This window comes from Kwoniella newhampshirensis, chromosome 1 (genome assembly GCF_039105145.1).
Source record: "Kwoniella newhampshirensis strain CBS 13917 chromosome 1, whole genome shotgun sequence".
NCBI classification, from domain to species: Eukaryota; Fungi; Basidiomycota; class Tremellomycetes; order Tremellales; family Cryptococcaceae; genus Kwoniella; species Kwoniella newhampshirensis.
In genome coordinates, this window is record NC_089955.1 from 1,838,723 (window position 1) to 1,853,987 (window position 15,265).

General features: G+C 51.7%; 6 protein-coding genes across 6 annotated transcripts; 4 read left to right on the plus strand and 2 right to left on the minus strand.

Annotated features, from left to right (window-relative positions):
• Window positions 1-188: 188 nt before the first annotated feature.
• Window positions 189-2,690, minus strand: IAR55_000670 (uncharacterized protein; the record flags this gene model as incomplete). Its single annotated transcript, XM_066943804.1, has 4 exons — window positions 189-1,622; window positions 1,700-1,923; window positions 2,011-2,515; window positions 2,616-2,690. The coding sequence occupies 4 exons, from the start codon at window positions 2,688-2,690 to the stop codon at window positions 189-191; spliced, it is 2,238 nt and encodes a 745-aa protein (XP_066806346.1).
• Window positions 2,691-3,533: 843 nt separating this feature from the next.
• On the plus strand, window positions 3,534-4,912 carry IAR55_000671 (uncharacterized protein; the record flags this gene model as incomplete). The annotated part of the gene is made up of 6 exons (XM_066943805.1): window positions 3,534-3,844; window positions 3,902-3,974; window positions 4,028-4,155; window positions 4,207-4,314; window positions 4,374-4,467; window positions 4,556-4,912. The coding sequence occupies 6 exons, from the start codon at window positions 3,534-3,536 to the stop codon at window positions 4,910-4,912; spliced, it is 1,071 nt and encodes a 356-aa protein (XP_066806347.1).
• A 326-nt stretch (window positions 4,913-5,238) lies between these two features.
• Window positions 5,239-7,172, plus strand: IAR55_000672 (uncharacterized protein; the record flags this gene model as incomplete). Its single annotated transcript, XM_066943806.1, has 3 exons — window positions 5,239-5,804; window positions 5,894-5,947; window positions 6,029-7,172. 3 exons carry the CDS (start codon window positions 5,239-5,241, stop codon window positions 7,170-7,172), a joined length of 1,764 nt encoding a protein of 587 aa, XP_066806348.1.
• Window positions 7,173-7,916: 744 nt separating this feature from the next.
• On the plus strand, window positions 7,917-8,952 carry IAR55_000673 (uncharacterized protein; the record flags this gene model as incomplete). Its single annotated transcript, XM_066943807.1, has 3 exons — window positions 7,917-8,150; window positions 8,291-8,450; window positions 8,675-8,952. 3 exons carry the CDS (start codon window positions 7,917-7,919, stop codon window positions 8,950-8,952), a joined length of 672 nt encoding a protein of 223 aa, XP_066806349.1.
• A 1,251-nt stretch (window positions 8,953-10,203) lies between these two features.
• IAR55_000674 (uncharacterized protein) lies at window positions 10,204-12,327 on the plus strand (the record flags this gene model as incomplete). Its single annotated transcript, XM_066943808.1, has 1 exon — window positions 10,204-12,327. The coding sequence occupies one exon, from the start codon at window positions 10,204-10,206 to the stop codon at window positions 12,325-12,327; it is 2,124 nt and encodes a 707-aa protein (XP_066806350.1).
• A 274-nt stretch (window positions 12,328-12,601) lies between these two features.
• On the minus strand, window positions 12,602-15,174 carry IAR55_000675 (uncharacterized protein; the record flags this gene model as incomplete). The annotated part of the gene is made up of 3 exons (XM_066943809.1): window positions 12,602-13,964; window positions 14,032-14,826; window positions 14,906-15,174. The coding sequence occupies 3 exons, from the start codon at window positions 15,172-15,174 to the stop codon at window positions 12,602-12,604; spliced, it is 2,427 nt and encodes an 808-aa protein (XP_066806351.1).
• Window positions 15,175-15,265: the final 91 nt, after the last annotated feature.

The following is a 15,265-nucleotide window of genomic DNA, read 5'->3' on the forward strand; positions in this document are numbered from 1 at the left end:
CTTGGCCGCAAGAGCATATTCTCCATTCATTCGCAATTTACATGCGAGCATCATTAATCCAAGATCGTATACGATATTTGAAGATCATTTATCAATGATAGCTATTGCCAAGATCAGTCAAGATAGAGGCACGATCTATCATCTTCCCGCTCCCACTCCGCATGACAATCATCGCTCTCCGTTCCTCGCTAAAAGGGCGTCTCAGGCCCACTCAGATCCACTTTAGGAGACTCCCACATCCCCACCGGGATATCACCGAACCTTGTATCATTGTACCTCTCCGTACCTAACATTGTTCGATGAGCGGGCGTCATGATTTCCTCGTTCTTTTTACCCAGTCTTCCCAGCCCCACTCCCACCCGTTCCACTTCCCCTCCTGCACCTGCCCAGATAACACCACCTCCCGCGCTTGCAAGATCGTGCAAGCCAACTCCGTCCTCATCTCCGAAGCCTCCAAGTCCATCATCTTCCAGCCCGTGCATCGCAACGTGCATATAGTCCGCTGACGCAGATCGTACTCGAGGCTGGTCGAAAGTCGGTAAATTGAGGGGGAATGTGTGTCTCGGAGGGGTGGAGGCACCATGGATAGCAGAGGCGGATCGGGGTCGAGGAGGCGGCGACAGTGTACGAGAAAGTGTCGGCAGCTCCGAGCCGGCTCTTGAATTTCGAGATATCAAAGCAGGTGGTGCGAGGAGGGACAAGTGTGGGGGGTGTCGTTTGGGGTTCATTCCACTTGGAGTTGCGAGGAAACTATCGCCGGCCCCTGGTCTGACAGTAGGAAAGCGCAATGGTCCAACAGGGGATGGTGTCGGTCGGCTGGATAGCTCCTCGCTCTCCTCAATTCTCTCAAGATCGGTCACAGTCGACAATTGCACGGTCTCGATTTGATCTGCCCGTTTCGTCTCTCGTCGATCACTGCCAAGCTCGGAAGAGGCAGGCGTAGAACCGGGCAAACTGATCAAAATGCGCCCTGGTGTGAGTCTATCAGAGGAGGCCGAAACAGACCGCTCCATCGTTGGACTGATGGGTCGTCGTAAAGGCGGCTCAGGCGTACTGGAGAACTCAGGTGCCATAGCCACAGACATGGGTGTGCGTGAGACGTTATCTTTGGTTGTTGTGACGGCTTTGGTGATTACATCTTCATCGTCCATCTCTTCATCTTTCCGCCAGGTATTCGGCAAGCGAGGGGTTTGCGAATTATCTGGAACAACACCCTGTCGAGAAGGAGACGGAGTTCGTGGGAGAACGATACTTCTCTCTACAATTTCTGGTGGGCTGGACGTCGTTCCATCAGGATTGGGTCGAGCGAAAAAATCAGGTCCAAACGCGGAGGACATGGCCTTCTTGGGAGATGGCGTGCGGAATCCAGGGTGTAGCTGACCTTCCTCCCGACCGTCAAATCTCACTCGCTTCGCCTCTGACCGATCTGTCATATGATCTGAAGATGTCGAGTCGAAAAGGGGGATTGGCTCAGGATATCGCCGTTTGCCTAAATTCGAAGGCGCCTGAGAAGTCGACGGTACGGCAGGGGTCTGAGATATTTTGGACTGCGTAGACCGCGAAGGTCTCGCATCAGACGATGTTCGGAAGTGGGTTCGTCCTTGCCAAGGACTCCACGTTCTCTGCGCCCGACCGGCCGCCTTCACAAACGTAAAGTCAGTCCAAGCTCTGATGAGCTGGAGCGTAACGCGGCACTTACCGCTGTCCCTTCGTCATCGTCCTTTGTCACCCTTGCCTCAAGCTCGTTGACATGGGCTTTCACTTCCCTCATCTCTCCTCTGAGCCTTTCTATTTGTTCAATGAGCGTCTTTTCGAGTACCGAAATTCTTTCTTGCCATTGTGCATTGTTGGCGTCTATGAGCGCCTGGGTTTGAAATGGGGAGAGGGGAGCTGACTGATCAATGCTCGTATACGTTGACATGCCTGCGGGTGCTTACGCAGCATGAGCATCACAGTCGCGCGAGATAGGGGTATGCTTTGATAATAAGAGTGAAGAGGAGACGGGCTCACTGTTTTCTACCACTGCTGCGCTGACTTCCCCGATTTCTCCGTCATCCACCCTGGTCTCTTCTGACTCGGTACTTCTACTTGGTCCGGCTTCTCCGGTGGTCACTGCTTCTATGATCCGTCGAGCTGCAGCAGCAACCTGAGCAGATCTGTCTTGTGTGGATGGAACAACGTTTCTTCCTCCCACTGACGTTTGCGAGTTGGTTGCCCCATTTCCAGCCCGTTTTACTTGCGCTCCCTGGGTTGAGACGACTCTCCTGCCACCAGCCAAAGGTCGAGTGGAAGGCAAAGGTAGGCCCTTATATCGACTTTCCACCTTTGCCACAATCCGAGGCCGTACGCTTGCAACAGCCGACGGAGCTAGAGAGGGATGACCGCTACTTTGCGTGGACGAATGTTGATAGGGAGGTGGCGGGTGAGCTTCTCTGTATTTTGGGGAAGCAAAGTAGTCGACCAGAGTGTCTATGAGGAGAGTGTTGGTCCCATTCGCGCCTTTCAAGTTATGTATCTGAGTGGAGTATGAGACTCGATCAGTATCGTGAAACATCGTGCACGAGCGAAAACTCATTGCCAAAGTTGGACGTGGGTGGAAGGGGGGAGAGACCTACTTTGAACAGGTTCTGAAGATTGGCCCGTCGGAGGGATTTCAACTCTTCGCGAGTGTATGGCCGAGTATTGGCCATCGTGTAGCCGTAGACAGGGCCACAGGATGTATGGCGGTACTAACTGTGACGGATGTACGAAATATAGACGGGAGGACGGGTCGAGCGGGTAAGGGGTAGAACAAGGGTAGTCACTCCGTTTGAGGATGATCAATCAGCGGACGAGTATGGCTATGCTCGATACGATGTCGTTCATGAGTACTGGGCTGTAGCACACCGAGGATATTAACAAGTCAGGTGAGGATGAGGTATCCAACTGGCAAGATGAGAACAAGAGGTGGAAAGAACAATGAGAGAAAGTGGTTTGGTCCTGTCCGTTGTTGTTTGTTGATGTTTTGGATTTTCAACCATCAACGTTTTTTTTTTCTTTTTACTCTCAAGGGAACACGCCGTCTGCATCAGAAGGCAATCAGTGACATCCATTATTGTTGATTCCGACACAGCACATGCTCGATGACATACATAGCGCCACTCGAATAGGAGGCAAGAGGCCTAGGAAGCAGAGTCTATGCCTGTACTGTTGAGCTCTGCGCTTAGAGTCAGGTAAAGTTTAGGCGACTGGACAACAGGTCACAAACTCAGCGAATCCCACGAGAGTGTGAAACTCTAAGCAAAGTCTCATCGTCTGTGCACTATGTCCACTACTGTATGCTCGACCAAGCCGCCCTCTTCTGCGTGCTTGTGGAGATAGGAACGTGATTGACGAATGACTTCAGCGAAAAAGGTCCTTGAAGACCTAAGGGCAAAAAACAAGATCTCCTCCACACTGTCGACCGCGTATCTCAATGGATGCCTTTTCATGCCTTTTCCCTCTGTTCACCAGTCCACCGCCGTCCAACATCGTCGCACCTTCGTCCGCTCAAGATGCGACCATGCGCGGCTCAGAGTGTAGCTCAGAATGCTCGACCCTTGATCCGTGCGAGGTTAGCAAAGTCGTCCAGGCCTGCCATTCTCCATCAAAGCGTCGCTCTCGCTTCCACTTCGCTAACACCATGTCCATCCTACCATTTCGGCGGTGCGGCAAGTGCTATCGGGTCTATACGGCATAGACACTCGCATGCTTCAGTGTCGACACAAGTCCACCATGGAGCCCCCGTTGACCTTGCGTTCGACGTTGTGCAACCCGCTACCCCTAGAACAGATGGCCAGAGCTTAGTGATCTGTCATGGCCTCCTGTCAGTCTATAGCATATTGTCATGGCCTTTGCTTGAGCTCATGTCCTGATCTCGTAGTGGTTCCAAACAGAATTGGCGGTCTCTGGCCAAGATGTTCGCATCGAAACTAGGCATGCCAGTGTATACTCTGGTATGTCATCTTAGAGAATCTCAGCAGAGTTGAGGAACTGATCGAGGACGCAGGACCTTCGAAATCACGGTCAATCTCCCCATGCTGAACCTCACACCTACTCAGCGATGGCCCAGGATATCGCACACTTCCTCTCGCAACAGGGCTTGTCATCCGGCGTGAACCTTTTAGGCCACAGCATGTAAGTGTTCGTGATCGAGACTTGCAAGACGTCGAGCTGACAGTGACAAAGGGGAGGCAAAGCTGTCATGGCGCTTGCACTAAATGCAGAGATTAACAAGCCATTGAGATCCTTGATCAGTGTGGACATGACCCCAGCAATTGGCAAGATGTCGCCAGAGTGAGTCAAGCACAGTATCTTGATATCGGACGTACTGCTGAGCGTGGCATCCATTCTAGATTCCTGGCCTATACTGAGGCAATGATTGAGATCGAGAAGGCCAAGGTGAAGACTAAACACGAAGCAGATAAGATACTGGAGAAGACAGAGCCTGTAAGTGCGAAGACAATCACGCCAAAGCGTTCTGCAATGAGCAGCATCCGCTGACACCCGTGTGTGTCATCCATCTCATCTGATGTAGATACTGGCCACACGTCAGTTCCTCCTCACCAACATACGTACGACCCATGGATCTGACCAGCACCTGGTCTTTCGAAATCCCCTCCAACTCCTTTCCGAAGCCATCCCTCATATCGGTGATTTTCCATACAAACCCCCGCCTCCCGTCTCTCCTTCTTCACCGGAATGGACGGGACCGACGCTCTTTTTGAAAGGTGAACATTCGAGATATATCAACAAACACAACATACCCACTGCAAAGGCGTTTTTCCCCAACATGAGTTTGCAAGTTCTAGATGCGGGACATTGGGTGCATGCCGAGAGACCTAAGGAGACTGTGGACCTGGTGAAGGAGTTTGTGGAATCGGTCGGCGAGTGAACAGTGCCAGGGGAAGAATGGATATAGAGGTGGTAGATGGTAGAAGGAATCTTGTACTGTTTCGGAGAGAAACTTTTGGAGGGCAGTACCGCATGCATAAACATGAGGATGTGCCGAGGTGTTGCAGCGCAAGAGCCAGTCTCATGCCCTTGGGTGTCATCATCATTATCGTCGACGGTGACAACACCTCCGATCGTCGCCGTTCCTGAAATCAGTCTTGACTTTTGTTTTCGTCATCTTCCCTTTTGATATCCCGCTCGATCTTCGCCTCACATTCACCTTCTCTGAAGACTGGTCTGTGTTCGCCAGTTCCCAAACACTGGGCTATGTCGCTGGTACCAACGTTCGCCGGGCTTGCGCTTCTCTCTGTTGGATTAGGAATTGGTCTCTCATTCATCGTTCACTACCGGTTTGGAGTGAATCATCCTCCACCAACACCGACTCTCCCCTCATTTTTCATTCCAGCCGTCACGTCCCATGGACGACACCTCCCTCTTACCGCCAAGAACACCTTCTCGTTCTCTGTCCTCTATGTAGGGGTGGATATCGACACATTGGAGTCTGGACAACTCAATCTCCCCTTTCGAGTCTTCGCTTATTCCGGTCATCCAGCGACTAAGATACTAGGTCTAAGATCAAACAAGTACTTAGGCAAAGGAGAAGGGAGAGAAGGTTTCCGCGCAAGACTGAACAAGTTCTTGATAACAAGTGGAAGTCGGATACGACCTGAAGATATCGGGAAGGTGTGGTTGGTCACTTCACCCAGCTTTGTAGGGTATGAAGGTCCGAATCCTCTCTCAACATGGTATTGCTATGGGAAGGCTCAGGATGGTGGCGAGGGTTCTGAACTGGTCTGCGTCATCTTGGAAGTGCATAGTACTTTTGGGGAAGCGTGAGTCGTTTTTTGCCATCGGGTGCTCCTATTCCGGTTCGTGGTCATAATCAGCATTGCAGAACGCTTACTCACCGGTCACAAAACAGCCATGCTTATATATTGAAGGTGGACTGTCCTCTACGGCATGAGCCAGCGACAGGGTGAGTGAACCCTCCCATCTCACAGTCAGCCGCCATTCGCGTCTCCGACGAGGTGGACAAACTGATTGATATTTCGTGCAGATACGACTTGGCCTTCACCTTCCCACGATCATTCCACGTCTCGCCTTTCAACTCTCGTGACGGGTACTATCGGGTCGATCTAGTCGATCCTTTCCCCACCAACCGAAAACAGTATGACCTACCACAAGTCAAGATCCTGCTGCGACTACTCACACCAGAACGTACCCACAAGCTCACCGCAGTGCTCACCTCGGGACCTTCTCCGCCTATCCCTCTTGAAGCTCAGGCGATTCCTGCTATACTGTCCACGCTGGCCAAATGGCCGTTCACATTATTCTCAGTCACGGTCCGGACCTTGCATCAAGCATCTATCTTGCACTACAAGAAAAAACTGGCAGTGTTCCCTAGACCCGAGCCCAAGATCACGGCGGCCGGCCAAGAAGGAGTTTTCAATCCGCCAGAGAAAGATGAGGAGAGAACCGGAGTGGTCCTACAGCGGCAGGACGAAGCATGGGCAGAAAAGAAGGCTAGAGAAATCGTCGAAAGGTGGGGCCGAGCTCGAGCGGAACGGACTGGAACCGCTCTAGAGGTCAAGTTCGGAAATGGAAGGGAAAGTCTCCGCTTTGCTCCAGAAAGGGTGACGTCCGCAGGCAACGGTCACCCTCTCGACGACAGCGACGAAACAGGCGACGCACTGCGTATCACCACGTCCGATCCCAACTTCTTCACGAATCTGCTCCTTTCACCTTCAGCTGAACATGCCCTCATCCTCTTCCCCGAACGACTTACCTCTGTCAATTCCAAAACTTTGTACTTGGCATTCTTTGCCCCGCCCAGTTCCTCCAATTCGGACCTTCCTACACGACAGTCGGCTTCTATCCGAACGCGATCTTTCCTTCACCTGTACTCCTATTCCACCTTGGCTCCTACGCCAGATATCCCTTCAATTACCGCGATCCCTGCCATACCCCATTTCGCGGATGACACGTCCATCCTCTGCTGGAAAGACAGGTTGCAGATCACACGTGTACTCTTCTGGGCATGGTTTGGCGAGATGGCTGATGAAGGTCTGTTATCGCTGTTGAGAGGGAGATTTGTACCCGGTCAAGAACCATGGTCAGTCTGGGATAGAGGATTGAAAAGAGTGTGGGGCATCGATCCGAAGGTTCCGACCCAAGCAGGGAGTGTGAGTTTGGATACGTGAGCAGAAATTGGGGCAACGTGCCGTGTCTACAATAGAAGATCTTTTAGATGTGAGATCGGTTGCATACACTATCTGTACCAGCCCCGTCGCGTCCTTGCGAGAAGCAGACCAAGAGTCGCCGAGAAGCTAGCGATCGTATCAAAAGCTTACTCTCAACCGAAGTTGTGACAAGCTGTAATCTTATCTCTTGTTGTGCCTGATCTGTTTGTGATGATGGATCTACCGAACCATCACTGATCACTGTGTTACAAATTACTATCCAAGGGATGGTAGACCTCGTCACGATCATATCATGGTCTATTACCATGGGACATTCACAGCCGGAAGAAATGGGATATACTACGGCTGATCTACGGTGAAAGGATTAGTTACACGTTCCAAGATGAGAGAGGGGTTGATCTGAGTTAGAATGTGAAAGATGCCTTTCTGTTCGTCTCCAGACTCCGAGTACTAGCAAGTCCGTTGGACCGCTTCCTGAGAATAGGAAAAGCAAGAAGGTTGTTGCAGTACCGAGTCACCCAAGTCGACGCGATGTTTGTTGGACCTCGTGTGATGCTGCAGGTCTATCATGAGATGCACGGACGGCATTGATGAATAGATATATTTATGACGAAGAACTTGTCCATTGTAGAACCCATTCTTGTATACACAGCGTTTCTATCCTGTACACCTTCAGCTTTTTTTCAAGCTCCTTCCGTACCGTCCACCAAACAAATCCCCCACCCTCATTTACCAACACTTGCAATGCGATATATTCTAAGTCTGATCCCATTCCTGCTGTTCTCTGCCCCGGAGCTCACTGCCACCGCCCTCTTGACCGCCCCTCCATCGTCGAGACAGACTCACAAAGCACTTTCAAGTGATCGTTTCGCTCCGAAGCCTAGCAAAATAGGTCCTGTGCACACGACCACACAGCCCGATAGGGTGCAAAGTGCGCCCAAGCCCACCCAGCGGATCAAACAGACCACACGAGCGGAGGTGAGTATGAATCCGTCAAATCACCTCTGATTTCTGATTCCCGATGTAGTCCTTGTCCGGCTGTAGTTCCCCAGTCACAATAGAAGCATTTCGCTACCTGTTCCCTCAAAACCAAAGGACTGACAAGTTCTCCTTGGTAGATCGTCCGACGACAGATCCGTAAACGACATCTTCCACTTCGACGGGCGATTCCTTCACCGACCCCACCTCCGCCACATATCACGGCTACGAATAGCGAGACGTGGGACTTGAATCATGTTGGTATACACTTCCTGCTGAGTGACGACAATAGGAATCCAGGTGAGAATAAAAAGTTTTATCTCCCATGCTGTTGCTACTCGGTGTCTCCTGCCTAAAGAGGTCAAAACCATGATTCAGACTGCGGATAAGAAGCTTTCAACACCCAAAGTGATGCGGAACTATCCCCAAGGCAAGGCTTTAAGATGATATTCATTGCCTTCAGTGGTGTCGATCACTACTCCCGTTATCATTGAGTTCCGCTGATGCTGATTAACACTTTGCAGTCAACGATTACCCCATCTATCCACCGGTGATGACATCCTACCCAAGATCCATACCGCAGAACGACGCTCTAGTCCAATGCGCGTCCTACGCCCTCGAACAGGTGATACCATACTGGGCCCTCCAGATGTGGTACTCTGATTCGAGGGACGTATGGATCTGTCAAGCGTTCGTGAGGTATCTCTATGCGGATCGAAGTGAGGACACCGATTGGAGCGTGGAGAATGCGGACGCCAATCCCGTTTTTGGCTATGAGTACTTTTCAGAGAATCCCGTATGATGGATCCAAGGTATATCAGAGGTCTGCACATTGTAGACCTCTCAGTAGATGTGTGTTAGTTCCACTATCTTTAGTCTGATGGACGATCCTCATGTCAAGGCTACTGTTTTATCAGCAGGACGACAGACTGCTATGGTTTCCGTTCACTCGTCTGGAGATTCACTGCAAACCCCACCCCTGTTCCCCCATTCTGCCAGAGTTTCAACATTCACACCGCTATCCGTGGGATATGATACACACCATGGGAACCGCTCAAGAGCAGTCTCCTTTGCGACCGATTGTGGTGGTAGTTTTCTGACCGACCGATAAAACCTCTCCTTTACTCGGGTGCCACCGAGCTCACAGTCAAGTCGGCGGATCTCACTCGATCTCCGCCCGTCTGGAACCAAACAAACGAAACCACTCCTGACCCCCCCAATGGACGCAACATCTCACATCGAGTCTAAAACACTTTAACACCTGTCGATGACAAGCGATCTCAAGGGACATGTATCCCTCCTGGTGTGATACAGCGCATCTGGTCAGCTCAGGGGGATCAAAGGCTATGTATGCTTGGAGATCGACGAGATGGATGGATGAGTCGCGAACGACGTAATGGTTGGGTGGCTAGTAAGGGTTTCTTCCCTTGGTTCCGAGAATAATGTACGATAGTACGAGTAGTATGTCTCTGCATGGGGATGCTATTCGTTCTCGATGTCTTGGTCTGTTGTTCGGATTGAGTCACGATTCACACATACCGACATCCTCCAGATCTTCGTCCCAGCTTCCATTTGTTTCCTCTCATTGACACCCTGTCTGCTTCATTCCCTCCCCTAAATCACTTCTCGATCCACCACTCAAACCCACGACGGCTCGGCACGACACTCTCTTTCGATCTTTCATACCACACTCATCATTGCATTCGTAGTCTGCCTTTGCCTCCAGCAATCCTCTCATTGCCAGTACTTCCTTTCTGTACCTCTGACAACATGACTCGATAACGTGAGTCTGCAACCCCCCTTACCTCCTTTGACGTCGAGACATAGGACCTGGTCCCCTGTTTGACCCATCGATTCGAGTGTGCACAATCTTTGGGGTTGTCCCGACAGCTGACATCGGAGTGATTGTGATCGACAGGTGGACTTCTATTCTCATGTGTATCAGTAGCCTCCGAGTCATCGAACGAATCCAAACCTGGAGCCTACAGACTGAAAAAGCTTCATCGTAAAGCCCCTAGAAGCCATCACATAGGGCCATTACACTCCCTACCTGATGGTGTTCCAATTTCCATCACTGCCTTCAGGGAAGTTCTCGACATTCATAGACACCTCTCCTCCGGTCTTCTATCCCGCTCCTAAACCAACTCCTCCACGCGATCGATCGAGATCCAAGTCCACCAATGTAGATTCCCCAGGTCGACCTTACCTCCCCTCGTATCAATCTTCCTACTCACTGTCAAATGCGCAGTACAAAGCAGACGAACCTGTGCCTGACTGCCCCTCCTCGCGACCTCGATTGGGCAATCTACTTCACGCCAGTATCTCTGTCAGCGACGTATCAGAGAGAATCTGGGAACCGTTACCCGGCGGTGGATTGAACCAGAGAAGAGGGTCTGTTGGATCAGCGAGCATCGCGAGCAGTAGCATCGGCGGCGGCGGCGGTGGTGGTGGTGGTGGTGGGAGCTGGACACCCACCAAACCATCACATCGTCGATCACAGAGCGCTCTACCTCTTCCGGGGAGAAATCACCCCTCTTCAGCGCCTGCACCTGTTCAACCGCTATTCTCTCGACCGAGCCCAAGTCCAATGGGAAGATTACAAGAGTTCTCGCGGAACGCCCTTGCTTCGACCAGTGCGGTCAGTCTGCCGACTCTCGTAGAATCGGAAACGGACATCTGTACTTCGGCTGGTGGCGGACATTCTGTCCCTGCCTCACCGATCGTCCGACCGCTGCATCGACCGGTTTCCCAAACGGCTCGAATCATACCTCCTTCACCATTGCTCAGTCCCACATCATCTTCTAGTCCCATCGCCGAACTAGAAGAAGGACTACAAGGCGTTACTGTCTCTGGCCCAGTTTATTCGTCTGTCCCACCACCCCAGCATCAGTCGATGCCACCCCCTTCGTACCTTCCTCCACTGCCATTCGCTCTTCCCTCACCTTCTCGAGCGGGCGGCCGATCCAGACCACCCGCATCTCCACGATCATGGTCGGTGCAAGATATCAGCGCCGGTGTTACTCGTCCTCCGTCGCTGCGTCACCGTCGAGCTTCAATTGAGTCCAACAGCTCCGTGTCGCTCTCTGACGTCGCTGTCTTGGCAACTTGGTCCTTCCCTGCCAGTCCAGAGAACCGCGCTCCAGCTGGTTCTGAAACCACTTCGGCTCTCGGTGGTGGAGGAGACGAAGAAAGGGGCAGAAAACCCGGTCCTTCGGAAAGACTGAAAGAGCGACTGAGAAATATATCAGGCGTGGAGACTACCTCTTCTCTTTCTTCGTCGCTCTCCATTTCTCTGGGTCTGGCAGGAAGTGGTGGAGGGAGTCCAATATCCAGAGGAAACGCTTCTGGCACTCCGCCTCGAAGTACGATGACGCGACCTTCTAGACCACTTCCTTCCCATCTGAGCAACCTACATCGACATACCCATTCGTCGCCGAATTTACTTCAACTTCCGACTCCTCCTAAACCCGTTGCAGGCAGTATTACATCGATGGGTCCCCCTGCTCCTCCTAACCCGCTATTGCCTCCTCCGAAACCACAAAGGCGTCCCACGACGACGAGGCTGAGACAGCCCAATCCACTGTCTATGCCTGTCGACCACACGCAAGGACATGGGCATGGGTTCTCCATCTCTCAATCCTCTACTTACAGTGTTGGCACAAGTACGATTGTCGGTGGGGGCGGCGGTAAAGAACTCAGTTCGTCGCCTGGGAGCATGGTTTCTGACTCTTCATCATTACTGTGTCCCAGTCCCACTTCTTCTGTCAAGTCATTACCTATCATATCGAGTGTCCATCATCCCCTGGATAGAAGCTATAGTAGAGATGGAGGTCGTTCGGGCGTTGATGATGCGACAAGCCGAGGGAGTCTCTCGAGAACGGACACTGAGATAGACACGGAAGCTCCTGAGGAAAGAGTTTGGTGGAGGTTACCTTCATTCGTCGGTGGTGGCGGCGGTGGTGGTGGTTCCAAAGAGAGATCCAGATCTGATTCCATCGCCACAACATCGACGACCATGTGCGATATGGTCCAACCGGCCGTTGATTCAAGGGATTTTAGGGATTTCTCGATGACAGGCGGGACTGGACGGGAGCTTAAGGACGGACTGAGTACGTTGACGAGTTGTGCAGGTTCAGGAGAGGATGACGAGGATTATATCGATCTGGACAATATGTAGGAGTTATCTTGTAAGACAGATTAGGTGTGCTGGCATCATGACTCGTAAGTCTTTTCTCGACAGGACGATTTGTTGTTGTACCACCACTCTGTCGTATATACCGTTGTATGGCCCAGTCACAATCAAAATGTACATTATGGCCTCTGGTGTTATTATCAATACAATAGAACGATGAGCTGTGATACATATGAGGGGAGCCACTCTCATGCGTATATCAAAGAGTATATCATGCCACGAACCAAGTCATAAATTCCTAAAACATTTGTGTCGGCTCTCAGAACCCCGTTGATCCTTCTGTTGCTCCGTAAACTCCTCTCAATAGCGTTTCCAGATCTTCCAATGAGAAATGCTCGGCATCCAGGCCACCTGCAGTCCCAGCACCTCCGCTTGCTCCGCCTGCCCCAGCTGACCCCTCGCCCTGAGTAGAGCCAGCAAAGAGAGTGTTATGGTCGGGATTTATGCTTGAGGCACCAGTGTAATATCCGCCAATGAGATTAAGATTGACCGGATCCGACATGGCGGAACCCCAGGTCATATGTGGTGGGAGGGCAAGTTGTGTTGTAGCGAAGAGAGACGGCGGCTGATGCGCGGAAGTGGCACGGATTCCTGATGGTGTGTTGGCGGGGGAAGGTAATGGGTTGACTTCGGATGCTGTATAAGGATCGAAGACTCGATCTTGTTTACTGCCTACCGTCGTACCCGTCGGATGTTCCCCGCCTCCAACACCGACTGTCACTCCGACTCGTCCTTGAATGTTGGCAGCACTAACCCTTGAGAGGGAAGTATTCGACTTGAAGCCCGCTGAGACTGTCTGAGCCTGATCATATAGCTTCTTCAGAGTTTCTACAGCTTTTTGATCTGTTTGACAAAGGACTCCCGTTGTCGCCCGCTGACTTGCGATCATGTTCAATAGTCCGATCGCGGTCGTAACATCGTCCATCCATTCATCATATTGCCGATGATTGGGTTCGCTCCTCCCGGCCAGAGCAAGTGTCGCCCCAGCCAAGAAAACCTTGGACCCAAAATTCCAAGAGAGTAGCGATCGTTTCTCCGGCCAACGCATATTCGTCAACCATGCCAGAGTCTCTGCTGCGAAGAGCAATCGATGTGATGCGACCAAGGACCGTTCTAAAGGTAAATTTACGCCTGTATCCTCTTTTGGCCACACGGCGATGTGTGATTGGTAGATTGAGAGGATCTTCGCATTGGTTACAAGATGATGGACGCAAGCTTGTATGATCACCCAGGGAGGTTGATGATTCCCTGCAAGATGCGATTCCCGTCGAGAAGCGGCAACAACGGCTTCGTATTGGTAATACCACGGCAGGTTCTTGGTAAAGTCCTCGACTGCCCGATCCAGTTCGATCGCATCTTGTGGTGACGGTCCTCCACCCCCTCGACTTTGACGAGCTCTTGTCTCGACCGCGGTCAAGACTTTGAAGAACTCGTATTTCATGTTCGGGAACAACCATTCAGCCGGCATTGCACCTGGGGCAGTCGGCTGGTACATGGCCGAGGCAAAATCGAGCTGCTCTTGCGTTATGTCCTCGCGGATAAAGGCGTCAGGTACGATGGCGGGTTGTCGCACGTTAGCCTTGGGGAGATTGGATGGTAGGTTCAACGCCCACGTTGAGATTCTAAAGCGTTATTTAAGCATCCCAAGCCGGGGCCAACGAGACGAGGTGGAATAGATCTCTCACTCACTTTTCTCCGATAGAGATTATCCACCAGAGCCTCCTTCTCATTTCGCACTGCCAGACCGACAGTTCTGGGTTGACTTCCAACGGATCGACATTCAACTTGAATAGTACAGCCATGTTTACCACCTTGCCCAATTCGCACCATACTCTGACGATCGAAGAAGTAGCACCCACAACATACCTCTCGAGACCCAATAAGAGGGCATGAACGTGATAGTAGATACCATCCGCCTTGGTAGTATCCGTGCAACTCGATCCTCTTGATCCGAAAGCTACCCGCTCGGAAATAGTCAGAAGGCGTTGATGCAGTGACGGAAGAGAACGCTGCATTTGTTTCGCAGAGTACGTCGAGTATTCTTTGCTTTCGACAATCATCTCGTTGCCAATCACAAGAGCCATCGTCATGGACGCGAGATACGGTGCTTGGTCCGGAGTGAGGGTACCGTTACTGAGGGAAGTGTAAGTGTTGATATACCGAGCGGTATAAGAAGGCTCATGCGTATATCTGTAAAGGGTGTCGGCATGATAGTATCTGTCGAGGAGTTCATCGGCTATTTGACGATCAGGCAGTTCGGAGAGAAGCGACGACCATTCAGCTTCAACAGACACTTCATGATCGTCAACATGAGCAAGTTGGTCATTTCGGGTATTTGCCGGACTCGCTCTTTCAAGCTTGTTCAATCGTATCTCGATGTCTGACAATCGGTTGTCAACAAGTGAGGTCGGAGGAGCTTGATGAGAAAGCGTTTGCTGAGTGGATGGAGAAGAGGATGAGGAGGGCGTCGGAGGAGCTTTGTGACTACAACAAACCACTGCGCATGAGCCTCGCTCCCATGCCCGTTCGAGGATATGTTCAAGGAAAAGAGCCGCGTGCTCACCTGGTCGGAGCCGTGCCCGCTGATTTCCAAGGCTCGTACACACACCTATCCTCTGTCCTCGCTTTGACACAACTCCCACATGGTGTCTTCAGATCACATTTTGTCTTGAGCGATTTACACCGATTACAAACCAGTATGGCTCTTGCTCTCTTGGCTGATCGTCCCCCGACATTGGATTTGCCGTCGGGTGAGACTTCGCGTCCTCCTGCCGGTCCTTTCTCTACCTGTGAGAGTTGCCGAGAGGCGCTACCCGTGGCCTTCACAGACATGTTAGAGTTGGGACCGGGACCGAGACGGGGACCGAGGAGAGCGGTGCAAGACTGATACTAATGCGATTGGTGTTGGAGTTGTTGTTGAGGT